The following is a 19,627-nucleotide window of genomic DNA, read 5'->3' as shown; positions in this document are numbered from 1 at the left end:
TCTATTTAGTCACTGTGCCATAGTAAAATGTGGTCATGGTGTGGTGGTATTACACATATTAGGGTACGTTCACACTTACTGGATCCGCAGCTGATTTTCTGCAGCAGATCCACAGCAGATTTAATTTAAATAACTGAACACAGCATCAAATCTGCACCATCAATTCTGCTGCGGATCCTGTAGGTGTGAACGCACCCTTATTATGACCAGCAGTGCATAGTTTGGCCACTAGGTGTCACTGTTACCATTACAGCCTATAGAGAGCTCTTGACCTCCAGTAACAGACCCCACAGTACTACACATTGCTATACTGACACTACTGGTTGTTGGAGACTGTGCACAGTGCACACATGTAATACTGTTAGTACATAGAAGGAATACAATGCACAATAAATGGGCTAAATCATTTGCATTGGAAATTTAAATATGTTAGAAGGAAATCCTGTTGCTCTAAACCTATTAGGGTGAGATATGGAGGGAGTTCTGCTTGCTGCCTGTCTTCTTGCTTCCTCCAGGCTATTTGGCACCGCAGACACCATCACAGTACAATACAATAATAAGATACGGCATGAAATACAATGTGTTACATATGACTCATTTGTACATATTCACACAATAGCATAGTAACATTGTCAGCTGCCAGGTCAGTGCGTCAGGGGAAAGTAACCAGAAGTCTAATCTGTATGGAAAACGTATCATAGAGCTGAGCCGTATATCCTATAGGCCCCGCAAGATCACATCCCCTTTGCTCTTGGATGGGAGAACCTGTACGTCTCAGAAGGAGCTGTATTGTGGCCAACAAAAGAGAGGGAATGGATGAGTGACAGCCAGGTCCTCTTATATCAGTGACAGCCACAGTGCTCTCTATATCAGTGACAGCCACAGTGCTCTCTATATCAGTGACAGCCACAGTGCTCTCTATATCAGTGACACCCACAGTGCTCTCTATATCAGTGACACCCACAGTGCTCTCTATATCAGTGACAGCCACAGTGTTCTCTATAATATCTATAATAGTGACAGCCACGGTGCTCTCTATATCAGTGACAGCCACAGTGCTCTCTATATCAGTGACAGCCACAGTGCTCTCTATATCAGTGACAGACAGGTCCTCTTATATCAGTGACAGCCACAGTGCTCTTTATATCAGTGACAGCCACAGTGCTCTCTATATCAGTGACAGCCACAGTGCTCTCTATATCAGTGACAGCCACAGTGCTCTCTATATCAGTGACAGCCACAGTGCTCTCTATAACAGTGACAGCCACAGTGTTCTCTATAATATCTATAATAGTGACAGCCACGGTGCTCTCTATAATAGTGACAGCTACAGGGTTTTCTATACCAGTGACAGCCGCAGTGCTCTCTATAAAAGTACCAGCCACAGTGTTCTTTATAATAGTGACAGCCATGGTGCTCTCTATAATAGTGCCAGCCACCGTGCTCTCTCTAACGGTGACAGTCGCAGTGCTCTTTATACCAGTGACCGCTGCAATGCTCTCTATACCAGTGACAGCTGCAGTGCTCCCTATACCAGTGACAGGCGCAGTGCTCTCTCTACCAGTGACAGCCGCAGTGGTCTCTATACCAGTGACAGCCGCAGCCGCAGTGCTCTCTATACCAGTGACAGCCGCAGTGCTCTCCATACCAGTGACAGCCGCAGTGCTCTCTATACCAGTGACAGCCGCAGTGCTCTCCATACCAGTGACAGCCGCAGTGCTCTCTATAACAGTGACAGCCACAGTGCTCCCTATAATAGTGCCAGCCACCGTGCTCTCTCTAACGGTGACAGTCGCAGTGCTCTTTATACCAGTGACAGCTGCAGTGCTCTCTATACCAGTGACAGGCGCAGTGCTCCCTATACCAGTGACAGGCGCAGTGCTCTCTATACCAGTGACAGCCGCAGTGCTCTCTATACCATTGACAGCCGCAGTGCTCTCTATACCATTGACAGCCGCAGTGGTCTCTATACCAGTGACAGCCGCAGTGCTCTCTATACCAGTGACAGCCGCAGTGCTCTCTATACCAGTGACAGCTGCAGTGCTCCCTATACCAGTGACAGGCGCAGTGCTCTCTATACCATTGACAGCCGCAGTGCTCTCTATACCAGTGACAGCCGCAGTGCTCTCTATACCAGTGACAGCTGCAGTGCTCCCTATACCAGTGACAGGCGCAGTGCTCTCTATACCAGTGACAGCGGCAGTGCTCTCTATACCAGTGACAGCGGCAGTGCTCTCTATACCAGTGACAGCGGCAGTGCTCTCTATACCAGTGACAGTCACAGTGCTGCCATGGTCCTATGAATCCAGTGACTAACCCAGCACTGCGCTCTGTAATACGAGGAGCAGGCCTGCAGAACTGTAATGAAATGCTGTTTAATACCGCCCTGCATTGATTATAGTGATGTATAGTTGTAGTCGGTTTATTGGATTCCCTCTTCCTGCCGGCATGCTGGTGACTTATTATCCCCGAGAAGCGATCGATTATAGGAAAGTTGTGTAAGTTGATATTCCACGAAATCACTGAATACTCACATGTAACCGCAGAGAAGCTAATACGTCCTATGTGGGACAATGTGCTGGTATATCCTCTTATATAGTATACTGCCCCAGCTGCTACAGTTGTTGCTTTCCAGCTGTTGCAAAACTACAACTTCCATCATGCCTTGACAGCAATGTTGCAAAACGACAACTCCCATCATGCTCTGACAGCCGAAGGCTGTCAGGGCATGATGGGAGTTGTTGTTTTGCAACAGCTGGAAAGCGACACATTAGAGATAACATCAATGAATATATCAATGAATTGTAATGGTGGGAGATTTCAGCTGTGAAGCTTGTAGAAATATGAATGCAGCTGCTCACTATAGTAAACACCATTTGTATCCTGTTGACAGTGCTTAAAAATTGGATTTCCTAGCAACCATCAGGCCCTACATGTATATGGCGGTATTATATTGGGGAAGGGCTCAGATTGCAGTTGTATAGTATACAGTATAATGTTGCTTTATATGCTTATGTTTTGTGTGTTTTTGTCACTATACAGATGACATTCCTGTTGCTGTGGGTTCTGTTTCGGTGTCTTATATGACCACTTACATTATCTAGATCAGGTTATTCTGGATCCCGCTGAACCCGCTCGGCCTGTTCTCAGATACTTGTAATATACATTCCATGCGATTTATCCGCTGACATGTTCTCACAGCAACCAAAGCCATAGTAGTAGTGCTTATTGTATTAGGCCTCAAAGGTCGAGGGCATGGGCAGAAGTCATAGGGCTCCACAGCACATAGATTAATGGATGGGATGGATGATAGATAGGTGATAGATAGATAGATAGATAGGAGATAGATAGATAGATAGATAGATAGATAGATAGATAGATAGATAGGAGATAGATAGATAGATAGATAGATAGATAGATAGATAGATAGATAGATAGGAGATAGATAGGAGATAGGAGATAGATAGGAGATAGGAGATAGATAGGAGATAGATAGGAGATAGGAGATAGATAGATAGAAGATAGATAGATAGATAGATAGAAGATAGATAGATAGATAGATAGATAGATAGATAGATAGATAGATAGATAGATAGATAGGAGATAGGTAGATAATAGATAGATAGATAGATAGATAGGAGATAGATAGATAGATAGATAGATAGATAGATAGATAGATAGATAGATAGATAGCGATAGAGATAGATAGGAGATAGATAGATGATAGATAGATAGATAGGAGATAGATATGAGATAGATTAGATAGATAGAGGGGGGATAGATAGATAGATAGATAGATAGATAGATAGATAGATATAGATAGGAGATAGATAATAGATAGATAGAGATATAGAGAAAGATAATAGATAGGTAGGAGATAGATAGATAGGAGATAGATAGGAGGTAGATAGATAGATAGGAGATAGATAGATAGGAGATAGATAGATAGATAGATAGATAGATAGATAGATAGATAGATAGGAGGTAGATAGATAGATAGATAGGAGGTAGATAGATAGATAGATAGATAGATAGATAGGAGGTAGATAGATAGATAGATAGATAGATAGATAGATAGATAGGAGATAGATAGATAGATGGATGGATAGTTAGATAGGAGATAGATAGATAGATAGATAGATAGATAGATAGATAGATAGACAGATAGATAGATAGGAGATAGATAGATAGATGGATGGATAGTTAGATAGGAGATAGATAGATAGATAGATAGATAGATAGGAGATAGATAGATAGATGGATGGATAGTTAGATAGATAGGAGATAGATAGATAGATGGATGGATAGTTAGATAGATGCCATAACAGACATAGGAAGCAGGGAATTAGTTTAGATCTAGTACAGTGCCTGACCCCTATGCAGGACACAGTCAGAACAGGTTTCTTTTCACTGACATGAAGCATCCATACAGCGGTGATGACGCCAGACACTGAGGATGAACCCTGCTGCTGGAATTTCTCATGTGCTAATACAGACTGTAGACAAAGGGCAATCTGTGATAGTGAACGCTCCATTATCTTGCTCTATACTACATGTGATGCCCCCCACCCCCATAAAAAAAAATTTATGAGTGATATAAGCACAAGTTTATTAGTTTATTATTTATCATTAATTTATTTCCTAACATTCCAATCACTATTTGTACGGCTGGTGTATTTCCTGCTCCCATCTCTTGAAAAATGAGGACCACCTGCTTGGAGGGGTCTTATCCAGTTTAGCTGAGCAGAGCATGAAAGATTTTCTATGGGAATTTACTACTGCTCTGGACAATTCCTGACATGGACAGAGGTGGCAGCAGAGAGCCCTGTGTCAGACTGGAAAGCATACACCACTTCCTGCAGGACATACAGCAGCTGATAAATACTGGAAGATTGGAGATTTTTTACATAGAAGTATATTATAAATCTATATAGCTTTTCGACACGAGTTGATATATATATATATATATATATATATATGAAATTGAATGGATGTGCATAATACCTACTCCATAAGAATCCATATTTTGATGAATTAGCCTCATTTCCATCACATGAGAAGACGTAATTAGGATAAATATTAATTGCCGGCGTGGCTTGTTTATAGGCCTGTGAGAGCCACGCTGAGGCGGCCGGCTGTCAGATGTGCATGCGTCCTGTCTCTGCAGAGATTTATAGAATCCTCTTGTAATGAGGATAAAATTGTCTATGGAGAGCGGCAGACCTGAATAGCGTGAGTCATCCATATACCTCGTCCTTGTCCTGCAGCTGTTCTGCCGACTCCCATTCCTGCAGAAAATCATTATGGAGGGAAATAAATCATCCTCGTTTTCTGCCGTCATCATTTCACGATAACAAAACGATATTTCTCATCCAGCAATTAAAAGTTTATTTCCCTTAAAGGGGCTCTCCACCTTGGAATGTAGAAGGGTTCCTTGTTAAAAAATCCCAATGCAAGGAGTCCATGTGCACGAGAGATCAGCTATGATCTGTGGGAAAAGCTGATAGTAAGGGGAGATTTATCAAACATGGTGTAAAGTGAAACTGGCTCAGTTGCCCCTAGCAACCAATCAGATTCCACCTTTCATTTTCAAAAGAATCTGTGAGGAATAAAAGGTGGAATCTGATTGGTTGCTAGGGGCAACTGAGCCAGTTTCACTTTACACCATGTTGGATAAATCTCCCCCATAGTGTTTAGTTTCCATGCAGCGCCACCACAGGAGAAAAAAAGTATTACATGGTGCCCAAACAGTTGTCTGTGTCATATAGGACAGGACAGGTCCTCCAGAGGGAGAGGACACTCTTTGTAATCACTCTTTACTTTGGCAATGGAATAAGACTGGGTTCACACTGTGTTCTTTCAGTCCGTTTAACATATCCATATGCGTTTTCAGTATTTTTAGCCTAAACCAGGAGTGTGTATATAAAAAAAAAAAAAGATAAAAGGTGCAGATCCTTTCATTATAGTTTAGGTCATTGACTGAAATTTAGCTCCATGAACCCCTTTAATATGGTATTATAGGGAATGTCCTATCAGGACATAGCGGGTTGGCAGGACGCCAGTTTCCAGCACAGCACCATATCAGACGGTCTCTAGCTCAAGACCCCTCCGGGTCAAGAGCACCCCTCTGTGTTAATTTGGGGCACCCCACTTTTAATTCTTTTGAAAATATAATAATATAAATTATTAAAGGGAATGTGTCACCTAAATGTACCTTTACTGATCAGTCAGATACAAAACAGTTTCTTTTATTCTAATCTGTTTCTATTTTCTGACTGTAATTTTATTTTACTTTTTATACATTGTTGTTGTGTTGTGAGTTGTTTTTAACAGCATTTAGTGACATGCTTTACGGCAAGCCTCATGGACATAGACGACAATAAACAGACTTTGTCCCCTAGAGATAAATATGAAACATTACTGAGGGCGCTCTGTGACCTGTGAAGAGGTCATTCCACAGGGAGCTGCTATTGTCGTCTCTATCTACTGGTGTCACATGCTGCTGCAATGCTGATCACTTTACTGCTGCCTCCTCCTTATCATCACAGACAGAACAGAAAGTCTCAGCTTAGCCCCAGTGGTGAGAATGAAAACAAGAAAATGCAAGATATCAGGATTATTTTATAATATTGATAGAAAAATGGAAAATTTGGAAAAATGTCACCAAAAATGCTTTAAAAATATGTTTAAAAACATAAAAACAACATTAAAACAATCGGTCATTTTCTGATGATAAATTCTCTTTTAAGATCAACTCAATTGGTTCCTCTTGTTTTATACAAATAAAATTTAGTGTGCATTAAAATACAATTTTAAAACTATCAATTCCAAATAGTAACAATGGATACTTAAATGCTTAAAATCTGTGTTGCTATTACGTCCTCCTCTCTGGAATATATATCGTATAAAAAAGGAAATAATATGAGGGTGGACTAGATGGACCAGGTGATCTTTTTCTGCTGACTTTGTTAAAGAGGTTATTAGAGAAATATAGATGCTTTCTTCCAACAACAGCGCCACCCTCTTCCTCAGGTTGAGTATGGTATTACAACTCAATTCCATGCATTTTTAAAAGTGCAATACCAAGCACAAACTAAGGACAGGAGTGGCGCTGTTTCTAGACAAAAGGAACTATGTTTTTCTAATCCTGAATATCCCCTTTAATGTGAAGCATTGTATGCCAGCCTTATCCGTTTATAGTGTTATATGTAGTATATGTTTGGTGAGTTGGTCTCCACTCTTGGAGGGCCTTACCTTCAAATAATAGGTTATTGCACTTTGTTGAACTTGCAATAGTAGGACATAGGGCGAGGACAAGGACAAGCCTGTTTGTAGACTTTCCCTTTAAATACCTTGTGTTATCACAGGAGTGGAGGAGCTGCAGCCGTGCCTCACGGTCATGTACTATTCATAGACGCCTTCACTCTTAAACCTGGCTGCAGGGTATTTACTTTAAAGGCGTTGTCAGGGACCTTAAAGCGTTAACAAAACTTTTGACATGTTAAGTGTCAAGGTTTTCAGAAACCCTCTGATCATCAGATCGATTCTGGAGAAGAGATCAGCTAGGAACTTCTCTCCCCGGCTCGCTGCAGGAGATGGATTCTGTAATAAGTCTATGGAGCTCTCCCCCTCCCTCTCCTCACCACAAAAGATGGCTCCATAGACTTATTACACAGTGATCTGGGGATAGATGTGCTCAGTTGATCCATTCTCTTGGCTCGATCCTATGATTGGTGATAGTCTGAATATGTTCTAACTTTGTAAATCACAATTTAAGCTTTAAAAAACGAACCTAACAGCTGAACGTGTAAAAGAAAGAAAAAAAAATCATTAGTCACCAGTTAAAGGGGTACTCATGCTCCAGTGGGAAGAAAATATTTCAAATCTGGTGTCAGAAAGTTATATAGATTTGTAATTTACTTCTATATAAAAATCTCAAGTCTTTCACTACTTATCAGCTGCTGTATGTCCTGCAGGAAGTGGTGTATTCTTTACAGTCTGAAACAGTGCTCTCTGCTGCCACCGCTGTTCATGTCAGGAACTGTCCAGATCAGTAGCAAATCCCCAGAAAAAAATTCTCCTGCTCTGGACAGTTCCTGACATGGACAGAGGTGGCAGCAGAGAGAACTGTGTCAGACTGGAAAGTATACCCCACTTCCTGCAGGACATACAGCAGCTAATAAGTACTGGGAGACTAGAAATTTTTCACTCATACAACAACGATCCAGTGGTCTCCATAGGAAATAAATCCCGGTCATCTTCAGCTGTGAGAATTCTTACTTTCTTGTCCCTGTGTTTCAGGTTCACCGCAGTGTACACTATGACGGATGGTGACTATGATTATCTGATCAAGCTCCTGGCCCTTGGAGATTCTGGTGTTGGGAAGACCACGTTCCTGTACAGATATACAGACAACAAGTTCAACCCCAAATTCATCACCACAGTGGGAATAGACTTCCGGGAAAAGAGAGTGGTAAGTAGCACTGATTCCTGTATGAGGTGATGTTTCCACAAGGCCTTTTAATGGCAAAAGGCGGCTGTCTATAGATAATGACGGAAGCAAATAACGTTCACGATCAATGTTATTAGTAACATCCTGGGTAACAAAACACAGCAATCACTGAGCTTAAGGAGATCAGTGAAAAAATAAAGTACTCAATCAAGAGTCTCCACTGATGCCCCCCAAAATTTTAATATGCAAAACAGGAGTCCATGGAGCCTCGGTTGCGAGTCTCAAAACACGGGATAGCCAGATATCTCTAGCCTGTTGCCACGGGGTGCCTCCATGATGGGGAGAGCACCACACCACCCTGTAAGTCCCACTCGGTTGCGAGTATTGGAACATAAATAGGGAAACAACAGGGTGGCCCCTTTTTGTCAACGTCTAACTCAAGGTGCGAGTATTGCGATCATGACAAGGGCTTGCCAAGGCAGGCATCCATCCACAGACAGCTGTTTCGGGGTATTTGCCCCTCGTCAGTGTGGAGCAGGATTCTCTCTAGTTGGGGCAATGAAGAATCAACCAACAAAACACAGTAATCACTGAACTCAAGGAGATCAGTGAAAAAATTCCAATGAAGTACTCAATCAAGAGTCCCCACTGATGCCCCCCAAAATTTAAATATGCAAAAAAGGAGTCCGTGGAGCCTTGATTGCGAGTCTTAAAATGCGGGAATAGCCAGATATCCCCAGCCTGTTGCCACGGGGTGCCTCTAGATGGGGAGAGCACCACACCACCCTGATAGATAGTCCCTTAGGTCCCACTTGGTTGCGAGTATTGGAAAATAAATAGGAAAACAACAGGGTGGCCCCTTTTGTGTCAAAGTCTAACTCAAGGTGCGAATATTGTGACATAACAAGGGCTTTCCCAGGCAGGCAGTCTTCTATCCACAGACAGCTGTTTCGGGGTATGGAGAGAGCACCACACCACCCTGATAGGTAGCCCCTTAAATCCCACTCTGTTGCGAGTATTGGAACATAAATAGGGAAACGACAGGGTGGCCCCTTTTGTGTCAAAGTTTAACTCAAAGTGCGAGTATTGTGATGTGACAAGGGCTTGCCATCCATCCACAGACAGCCGTTTCGGGGTATTTGCCCCTCGTCAGTGTGGAGCAGGATTCTGGCTGGTTGGGGCAATGACAAATCAACCAACAAAACACAGCAATCACTGAGCTCAAGGAGATTAGTGAAAAAATTCTGCCTTGACAAGCCCTTGTCATGTCACAATACTCGCACCTTGAGTTAAACTTTGACACAAAAGGGGCCAGGGCCTATTTCCCTATTTATGTTCCAATACTAGCAACCGATTGGGACTTAAGGGGCTACCTATCAGGGTGGTGTGGTGCTTTCGCCATCTGGAGGCAACAGGCTAGGGATATCTGGCTATTCCCAGTGTTTTGAGACTCTCAATCTAGGCTCCACGGACTCCTTTTTTTTGCATATTTAACATCCTGGGTAGTCTAGGGTGGAGAAGGGGTTATTAGCACAGATGAGTGAATCGCCTGTCGAAGCAAAGAGCTTCATTTGATCCGCAAGCAGCTTGTCAGCCACCTACCTTTCAACTCTGTTCCACTCCCTGCCACCCCACCTTTATGGGTGCAGGGAAAAGCTGGATCCAGTCCTGGGAAACTTCTCCTAGGGTTTGTTTGGTAAAAGCCCTGGTGGTCTAGTTTGGTGAGAGTTACTGAAAACATCCCGAGGTAGTAAAACAGTTATTGGTAACATTCATGTTGGTTGCAGGTGGAGAAGAGGTTACTGTAAAATCTCTGGTGGTCAGGGGTGGTGAATGGGCTTCCAGTAAAATCTGCTGTGGTGAAAACAGCTAGAAACATATGATCAGCACCATGTGTCCCAGCAGTCAGAGAGATATAACGTCCAAGTCCATAACCAACCATTAGTCCGTCCCGATCAGGTGGTGCTCAGCCATATGGTAGATCATAGAGATATATGAGTCATCCGCATGGAATGAAACAGCGCCGCTCACCTTTAAATGGAATTCTTCCTTTATCGAATAAAAAAAGCAGCGAGCGTTGCAGTGTGGGCGACGGCCGCTTCGCATCAGGTGCGCTTTATCTCGCAAGGATTCCATTTAAAGGTGAGCGTTGTTGTTTCATTCTATGTGGATGACATCTGCTGTATAACTAGATTATCAGAAGTGTGCTGATCATGTGGCCAGGTTATTACAGACAAGCGGCATTGTAATCAACACTATAGCCAATCAGATCTCAGGAACGTTGAATCATGTGGGCGGAGACTAAACACCAATCTGATAAATTCGCACCAGAAGAAGCAGAGTGTGCCCATCCAGCATGAGCCAGTCACCTGATCACAGGATCAAAGTTTTTCTGTTATTTTTTTTTTTATTTAAATTACCCAGTAAGAACCAGTATGTACAGTATTCATGTTGGTGTGTGTAAAATGGAAAACTTTTTGATCTGCAGGTTTACAACAATGCGGGTCCAGGCGGCACACAGGGCAAGGCCTTCAAGGTGCATTTACAGCTGTGGGACACAGCCGGACAGGAGAGGTAATGGATTTTTATTAAAAAAATAAATAAATTAAAATTGGTGATACCCATTTGAAGTTGTTTTTGCTGTATGTGGCTATTCAGTGGTTGTGATGTTGGAAAGGCGCCACCTTTCTCTATAGGCTGTGTCTGGTATTGCAGCTTAGACCCAAGGCATGACAGCAAATTTATTAAGTGGGATTCTGGATACTTACTCCCCAAACTCTTACACAAAGTCCGCGCACCAAAAAGTCAAAGGAATCACATGACCAAGCTCTGATTCTGATGTTTCTAGGAATCCATTTTACTCCTTCACAATAAAAGAAAACCTTAGTTTGATTTCTTCCTAATAAAAAACTAAGCCGAACAAGGCCCATACTGTTATTACAACCCAATTCTGTCAAAAGCTGCCATGTGGCCTTGCCCTCGGGCTCCATCTAATCAATAACAGTAGTCATATGGTTTGCGTCATCATGCGACTTTGCATGCCAGTGAAAACATCTGCACACAAAAATGATCAAAGAAAATGCTAATTGTTGTGTGCATAAGTTACATATTAATAGACTGTGAAATCATAGTTGTAGTCTTCATCTTAGAGTCATCTTTTGTACCTTTCCTCTCAAAGTACACCCCATGCGTTTTTGGGGAAATGGAAATGCATATAGTTTCCCTCAGAGACAGAGGAATGACAGGGGAGCCATGTATACTTGTGTATACTATTGCCATGCAGCTTTATATAGGCCACCAGCAGTACAACAGCGCTAATGATAATGAGATTACTCTGCTTATTCTGTCCCAGGCTGTACTGCAAAGCTACAAAAACAGGAAGTGTCAGGCTACTGTCTGTTCTATGGCCAGTGCTTCTATAACATGCGTTATTTGGTGTTACCAGGTTCCGGAGCCTCACCACAGCCTTCTTCAGAGATGCCATGGGGTTCCTCCTAATGTTTGATCTCACCAGTCAACAGAGTTTCCTGAATGTTCGGAACTGGATGAGTAAGTGTACAATTTCCACCTCCGCTATATACAACAACTCAATCATATTCTGTAGTTTGTATGTATGTTTTTTTACGATAGGCTGTAAAGTGTCTTGGCCTTACACATCTTACAGCTGTGGGTTTGCTGCATTTGTATCTTGTCTCGATAATTCTCAGTTAGACCCTGTCCATGAGGGCTTACAATATACAGGGTGAGGGGAGGTGGCTGCAGGTTTATTGTAGATGGGTTCTCAAGGTCTTGGTGGTGGGTGAGAGCCGGATGTGTCGGGTAGTGAGCTCCAGAGTATGGGGAAAGCCTGGGAGGTTGGAGGTGGTTGGGGCGACAGGGGGGAGAGCACAGACAGAGATCCTGTGAGGATTGGAGATTGTGTGAGGGGCGGTATCGGGAGATCAGGACAGAGATGTATGGAGGGGGCAGGGTGTGGGCGGTAGTCAACAGGTAGTCAGTGATGGGATCATCAGAGGAGGAGAGAGGGGAGAGAGTTAGGATCCTATTTCACGAGCCGATAGGGGCCCGATCAATAATGCAAATGAGCGCCGATCTGCTAGATCGGCGCTTGTTTACTAGGATTATTACACGGCCCGATAATCGCTTAGCAAGGGCTGCAAGGACATTGTTACCATTACAGATCCTGCGTGGAACAGCAGCTTTGGTGCGGCCTGTGTGAGCTGACAGACCGCTCAGCCAATCACTGGCCGCGGCAGTCCTGGCCAGTGATTGGCTGAGCGGTCTGTCAGCTAAGACAGGCCGCTTTGAAGCTGCTGCTGCGCGCAAGAACGGGAGGAAGAAGGAGCGCAGGAGGAGCCCTGCAACATGGTTAGGTAAAGCATGGTGCTTGCTTGAAAACATCGGTCGTTGGTTTGAACCTAAATAAACGATCAGCCGATGACACGATCATCGGCTGATCGTTGTCCCTATTCCACGGAGCAATAATTGGCCAAAGTGGGCTGATTCTGCCGATTATCGCTCAGTGGAATGGGCCCCTAAAGGGCCTATTACACGGGTCGTTTAGAGGAGCAAACAAGCGCTCTCAGCGCTGATCGTCCGGGCAGCCCATAGGATATACGATGAACGATGTCGGCTGATCGTTGCACTCTATTCCACGGGACGATTATCGTCCGTAGCGGCCGATATCGGCCGAATACGGACGATAATCGTTCCGTGGAATAGGGCCTTTAGTCAGGCTGGCTTGGAGAGTAGTAAGGGCGTTAGAGAGGAGGATGTTGTGTAGTCCAGGCACGAGATGATGAGGACATATACCAGCAGTTGAGTTAAAGAAAGAGCAGATTCAAAAAATGTTTTAAGGTGGAGTCGGCAGGTGGAAGCATTGCAATTGAGTGGGGGACTCTCCGGTGTTACTCACTACTGCCACCTGTTATTTAAGTGTGACCACTGCAACCATTAGAGGGGGACCCTTAGCTTAAAAATTGACGTCACCCTCCAGTGAAATTTTTTTTAAATTTTATGTTTATTTCAGGTCAGCTTCAAGCGAATGCTTACTGTGAGAGCCCCGATATTGTATTAATCGGTAACAAAGCCGACCTGTCCGATCAGAGAGAGGTCAACGAGAGGCAAGCGAAGGAACTTGCGGATAAGTACGGGTGAGTGATCTGCTGCTGTATTGGTTACTTTTAAACTAAGGGTCAAGTTTAAATAATTTTACCCCTAATTCTCACTGCAGCTGCAAAATGTGCAACTACCACTAGGGGCACACTCAGTGGCGGATTAAATGTACCCTGGGCCCCGGGCTGTCCACCCAACCTGGGCCCCCCCCACAAGTCAATTTGCCCACATTATAATCCGCTACTGCGCCCCCCCCCCCCCCCCCCCACTGTCCCCAATAAACACTGCCTGCCTCCCCTCCCTGCTGGCCCCAATAAACATAATGTTTGGTCCCTTGCTGCTACCCCCAGTAAGCATTACCCACCCCACCTCCACTGCCCCCAATAAACATATTGCCACCTCACCTGGTCCCCTGATGTTGCCCCCCCCAAGGTCACAGCAGCACAGAGGATGTCAGGAGAGGAGGGTGCTGATCTTATAGGAGAGGTCACAGCAGCACAGAGGATATCAGGAGAGGAGGGTGCTGATTTTATAGGAGAGGTCCGAGCAGCACAGAGGATGTCAGGAGAAGAGGGTGCTGATCTATAGGGGAGGTCACAGCAGCACAGAGGATGTCAGGAGAGGAGGGTGCTGATCTATAGGAGAGGTCCGAGCAGCACAGAGGATGTCAGGAGAGGAGGGTGCTGATCTATAGGGGAGGTCCCAGCAGCACAGAGGATGTCCTTCTTTCCCCCCTTTATAGATGGTCCCCCTCTTTCCCCCTCTATAGATGGTCCCCCTCTTTCCCCCTTTATAGATGGTCCCCCTCTCCCTTTATAGATGGTCCCCCTCTTTCCCCCCTTTATAGATGGTCCCCCTCTCCCCCCTCCCTTATAGATGGCCCCCCTCTCCCCCCTTCTTTATAGATGGTCCCCCTCTTTCCCCCTTTTATAGATGGTCCCCCTCTCTTCTCCCCTTTATAGATGGTCCCCCTCTTCTCACCTTTATAGATGGTCCCCCTCTTTCCCCCTCTATAGATGGTCCCCCTCTTTCCCCCCTTTATAGATGGTCCCCCTCTCCCCCCTCCCTTATAGATGGCCCCCCTTTCCCCCCTCCCTTATAGATTGTCCCCCTCTTTCCCCCCTTTATAGATGGTCCCCCTCTTTCCCCCTCTATAGATGGTCCCCCTCTTCCCCCCTTATAGATGGTCCCCCTCTTTCCCTCCTTTATAGATGGTCCCCCTCTCCCCCTTTCCCCCCTCCCGTATAGATTGTCCCCCTCTTTCCCCCCTTTATAGATGGTCCCCCTCTTTCCCCCTCTATAGATGGTCCCCCTCTTTCCTCCCTTTATAGATGGTCCCCCTCTTTCCCCCTTTATAGATGGTCCCCCTCTTTCCTCCCTTTATAGATGGTCCCCCTCTTCTCCCCTTTATAGATGGTCCCCCCCTCTTCTCCCCTTTATAGATGCCCCCCCCCCCCAGTCAGTAAATAACACAAAAATAACAAAATACAACTCACCTACCCTGCGTTCCCCCGTCGATCCTCTCTCCTTCTGCAGTCTCCGGCTGATGCGCGGCTGCCGGGGGTGTCCCGTCCTCTCCCCGGCAGCGCGCGCATCACACAGCTCCTAGTGCCGCCTGGGCCCTGACTTCCGGTACGTGCGCTCCCAGTACCGGAAGTCAGGGCCCCAGGCGGCACTAGGAGCTGTGTGATGCGCGCGCTGCCGGGGAGAGGACGGGACACCCCCGGCAGCCGCGGATCAGCCGGAGGCAGCCGGAGACTCTTGTGACCGCAAGCGAAACAATGCTTGCGGTCACAAGAGCTTGCAGTGGCGGGGGGGAAGGGGGCCTCCCGGGCGGCATTAAAATGTGGGCGGCGTGGCATGGGCCCCCCCGGAGCCTCGGGCCCCGGGCGGCCGCCCAAACCGCCCACATTATAATCCGCCACTGGGCACATTGGTGCATGGTATGCTATCTGCAGTAAGTGGTGTATTCTTTCCAGTCTGACACAGTGCTCTCTGCTGCCACCTTTGTCCGTGTCAGGAACTGTTCAGAGCAGTAGCCAATCCCCATAGAAAACCTCTCCTGCTCTTGACAGTTCCTGACATGGACAGAGGTGGCAGCAGAGAGCACTGTCAGACTGGAAAGAATACATCTCTTCCTGCAGGACATACAGCAGCTGATAAGTACTGGAAGGTTTGTGTAATATATAAATCTTTATAACTTGCACTGGTTGATTGGATTTTTTTTTCCTCCGGGTTATCTGTTTAAAAGGATTTGAAAATAGTGTTCTTTTTTTTCCTGGAAGCAGCGCCACTCTAGTTTTGTGGCTCTGCCTGGTATTGCATATTACTAATTAGTTTAATGTAACATCTGTTCTTTCTCCCCGCCCAGCATCCCATATTTTGAGACGAGCGCAGCGACCGGACAGAACGTAGAAAAATCAGTGGACATTCTTCTAGACTTGATAATGAAACGCATGGAACAATGTGTGGACAAGACCCAAGTACCAGACGCGGTTAATGGCGGAAACTCTGGGAAATTAGACGAAGCAAAAGCAGGAGGAAAAAAGTGTGCCTGTTAGGGGGGGAATATTTAAAGTAACATCTCCGGACTGTGAACCCTCTGAGGCTAATGGCTGATGCACCAACACACTGCCCCCTAGTGGTCACTGTCAACTCAAAGCCATTCATAGCTTCATACCATTAACACAATCTTCAATAACAACAAAAAAAAACAAAACAAAAAAAGTCCCACCCCCTTTTCCTTTCATTGTTACGGTATTCGCCATCATCTCTTGTGAAGAAAGTGTTAATCTTATATATTTATATGCATTATAAAAGATACAAAAAATATGTTTCTTACGGGGGCAAAAATGTTGACTGTGGCTAAAATGGGGTATTTTACTTTGTTTAAATCATCTGGTGTAGATTTTAAGTTGGATTGGGTACGCAAGCAAGCAAGCACGGCAATCGATTTCGCCACCTGGGCTGTCCTCCCTGTGCTCCTCCCACTTCAGGATCTCCCGCCTCCCGTTGTTTATATCCGGACGACAAGAGGTTCTAGCTGTCTACCAAACCTTTGTGAATGGTTCCCGATTACCTTCTCGTCTTATGTTCTTGCTTGGAGTGTATGTGTTGCTGTCGATGAACCAAATCGTGTCCCGATCAGGGATGGTCCTTTTTGGCCCGTTTGTCAATGTTGCGAATCGGCGACATAGACTCGCTACAGGAATTGCCGTATATTTGGTTACTCTATATCTTAGTCCTTGGTTCTTATACCTCTCTGCCATGGAATAAACTAGCTCCTAAAAGGGGTGTGGCTTATCCAAATGTGGGTGGGGCTTTGATATCACATGGTCATGTCCTTTTAAGCCAAAAAGAAATCCTTTCAAGTTTTTAATATTATGAACCACATATATTTTCAATTTATACCATGCTTTAGCTTTGTCGTAAAATAATTATTTTCCATTCAGGTTAATGCTGTAATGGTGGCCATATTGGTGGTTATTCACTTTTCCCTGACAGAAGGGCTCAAGGACTTAAAGGGGTTATCCAAGTTTAAAAAAAAAAAAGAATTCCGGCCCAATTCTCTCTCAGTTTTGGTGTGGGGATTTGCAGAGCAGTGCCAATGAAGTGAATGGAGCTGAGTTGTAATACTGCACAGAGCCTTAGCACAGGGGTGGCGCTGTTTTTTTCAAGAAAGTAGCTGTGCTTTTTTTCTAATCCTGCAAAATCCCTATTCACGGAATTTGGGGGTCCGACCAGTCTTAAGAATTGGGACCATTAATAGGAATGGTGTGTGTTCTATTCTAATGGGACTGGGGGACCCCATTCTCTAGACCGTGGAAGGGGGATAGGGTAATAGAGGATAACTTCTAAAGATTGGAATACAGAATTTTTAAATTAAAAAAAAAAATGGAAAAAGAAATTAAATTGGTAAATAAATAAATAATTTGGTTGCTAGTAGCCAGTGTTTTTATGCGGACACGGACATAAACTCTTCTGGCTGGAGGAGTATAATAACTAAAATAAATTTCCATTCTGATGAAAGTATATATTATAAAGTTTCTTCGACTTAAATCTTAAAGGGGTTGTCTCATGTCAAGTCCTATTAGGACATATGGACAGGAAAGAAGAACATCCCCTGCTCCACACTGGCCTTTAAAAACGTGTCTATGTATAACATTGTTGGCCATTTAGTTGAATGAATGGCATGTAATACCACATTTACCCTGTAGTGGCCGCTGCAGGAAAACAATGCATGGCTGGCAACAGCTTTATGTGGCGATCACAAGGGATTTCTTGTTAACAACAGCTGATCGCTCACCCATTTCAGTTCAGGGACTGTGTGTGTGTATATATATATAATATATATATGTACCCTGATGGTTCTGACCAGCAGTTACCAAGGACAACACTTGAAACACTGAGATTGGGATTAAATGTATGTTGTTTTTTTATTGTTTTTATTTTTTACAATACAAATACATCTGAATAGCATGAATATTAAAAAAAAAAAAAAGGTACCAGTATCCTGTGATACCGAATTGTATTCCGGCCCTCGGCTCTTGGTTGGTTTTTAGAAATTTAGTTTTTTCCTAATTGAAAGCTTTAATACCAAACAAATGGAGATGACTGATATCTCTTCCTTCCATAGAAAAAAATAACAACAACCACAAAAAACGAACCCGCAAAATGCTGAATATGGAAATGATTCCCAGAAAATCTAAACTCAATGGAATACAATGGGCTTCTGATATTGTTATGATGTAAAGTACTTATTTTTGTGCCAATATACGATATGAATGTTATAAAGAGATTTATTCAGATCTTGTTGTCTCTCCATTATTTTCCTCTGTTCGCATGCTGGTCCAGCCTTTCGGGTGGCGCTCTGTAATGCTGTACCCTTCGTTAAAGGTTTTTTTTTCCAGTGAAAAGATTTTTCTTTCAAATCAACTGGTTTCAGAAAGTTATATAGAATTGTATTTTACTTCTATTTAAAAATCTCCGATTTTCCAGTACTTATCAGCTGATGTATGTCCTGCAGTAAGTGGTGTATTCTCTCCAATCTCACACAATGCTCTCTTCTATGTGTTTTCTATGGGAATTAGCTACTGTTCTGAACAGTTCCTGTCTTGGACAAAGGTGGCAGCAGAGAGCACTGTGTCAGACTGAAAAGAAAACATCATTTTCTGCAGGACATACAGCAGGTGATAAGTATGGGAAGACGAGATTTTTAAATAGAAGTAAATAACAAATCTATATAACTTTCTGAAACCAGCTGATTTGAAAGAAAAATATTTTTGCTGGACAACCCCTTTACTGCTATACCAAGTATGAATAAACATGTGATACTGGGACTTAAATATTGCCATAGCAGCTGCACCATATTGAAGGGAATAACAAGTTGGCAGCTTTCTGCTATGTAGCACTTTGGTATATGGCGCCATTTTTTATAACTTTATAGAAATGGTAAAAGGCTTAGTAGGGTAATGTATGAACATGGGGGAGATTTATCAAACATGGTGTAAAGTGAAACTGGCTCTGTTACCCCTAGCAACCAATCAGATTCCACCTTTCATTCCTCACAGACTCTTTGGAAAATGAAAGGTGGAATCTGATTGGTTGCTAGGGGCAACTGAGCCAGTTTCACTGACTATGGGAGGGGGACACACATCACTATTGGCATTATGGATCCTACAGATCAGTCTCAATGTTACAGGGGGATCTGGGAATCAATTGCTGACAGAGACTCTATACAGAGCCTATGGTGGCAGTATGATTAAGGCAACATTTCTAATCAATCGCATCCTTGGGGGGTACTTGGCTGGAGCATCAGCGACTCTGTACCCACAATCTGCCCCCCCCCCCCCCAAACCGCTTGTACTTTCGGATAGCGGCTTTTAATCCAATATCTGTCCTGGGGTCCGTTCGGCAGGTGATGCAGTTATTGTCCTAAAAAACAACTTTTAAACTATCAGCCCCGTGCCCAACGGGAGTATCTGTGCCCTAACTTTGCACCACCCCTCCGTCCCTCCTCCCCACCCTCTTCATCATTAGGAATGCCACTGGACATTTTTT

General features: G+C 44.2%; 1 protein-coding gene across 4 annotated transcripts in view; it reads left to right on the top strand.

Annotated features, from left to right (window-relative positions):
• RAB27B (RAB27B, member RAS oncogene family) overlaps positions 1-18,375 on the top strand; it is a 156,669-nt gene extending 138,294 nt beyond the window's left edge. For all 4 annotated transcript variants that reach the window (XM_069963169.1, XM_069963170.1, XM_069963171.1 and 1 more), the window contains 5 exons: positions 8,302-8,473; positions 10,941-11,026; positions 11,898-12,001; positions 13,482-13,605; positions 15,939-18,375. In XM_069963169.1, the coding sequence (XP_069819270.1) occupies positions 8,321-8,473; positions 10,941-11,026; positions 11,898-12,001; positions 13,482-13,605; positions 15,939-16,128 (657 nt within the window). In that variant the 5' untranslated portion in view covers positions 8,302-8,320 and the 3' untranslated portion in view covers positions 16,129-18,375. The remainder of the gene's footprint in view (positions 1-8,301; positions 8,474-10,940; positions 11,027-11,897; positions 12,002-13,481; positions 13,606-15,938) is intronic.
• The last annotated feature ends 1,252 nt before the right edge of the window (positions 18,376-19,627 follow it).

Source organism: Dendropsophus ebraccatus, chromosome 3 (genome assembly GCF_027789765.1).
Source record: "Dendropsophus ebraccatus isolate aDenEbr1 chromosome 3, aDenEbr1.pat, whole genome shotgun sequence".
Taxonomy (NCBI): domain Eukaryota; kingdom Metazoa; phylum Chordata; class Amphibia; order Anura; family Hylidae; genus Dendropsophus; species Dendropsophus ebraccatus.
The sequence above is the reverse complement of the archived record's forward strand: the minus strand, read 5'-3'. Positions and strand labels throughout refer to the sequence as shown.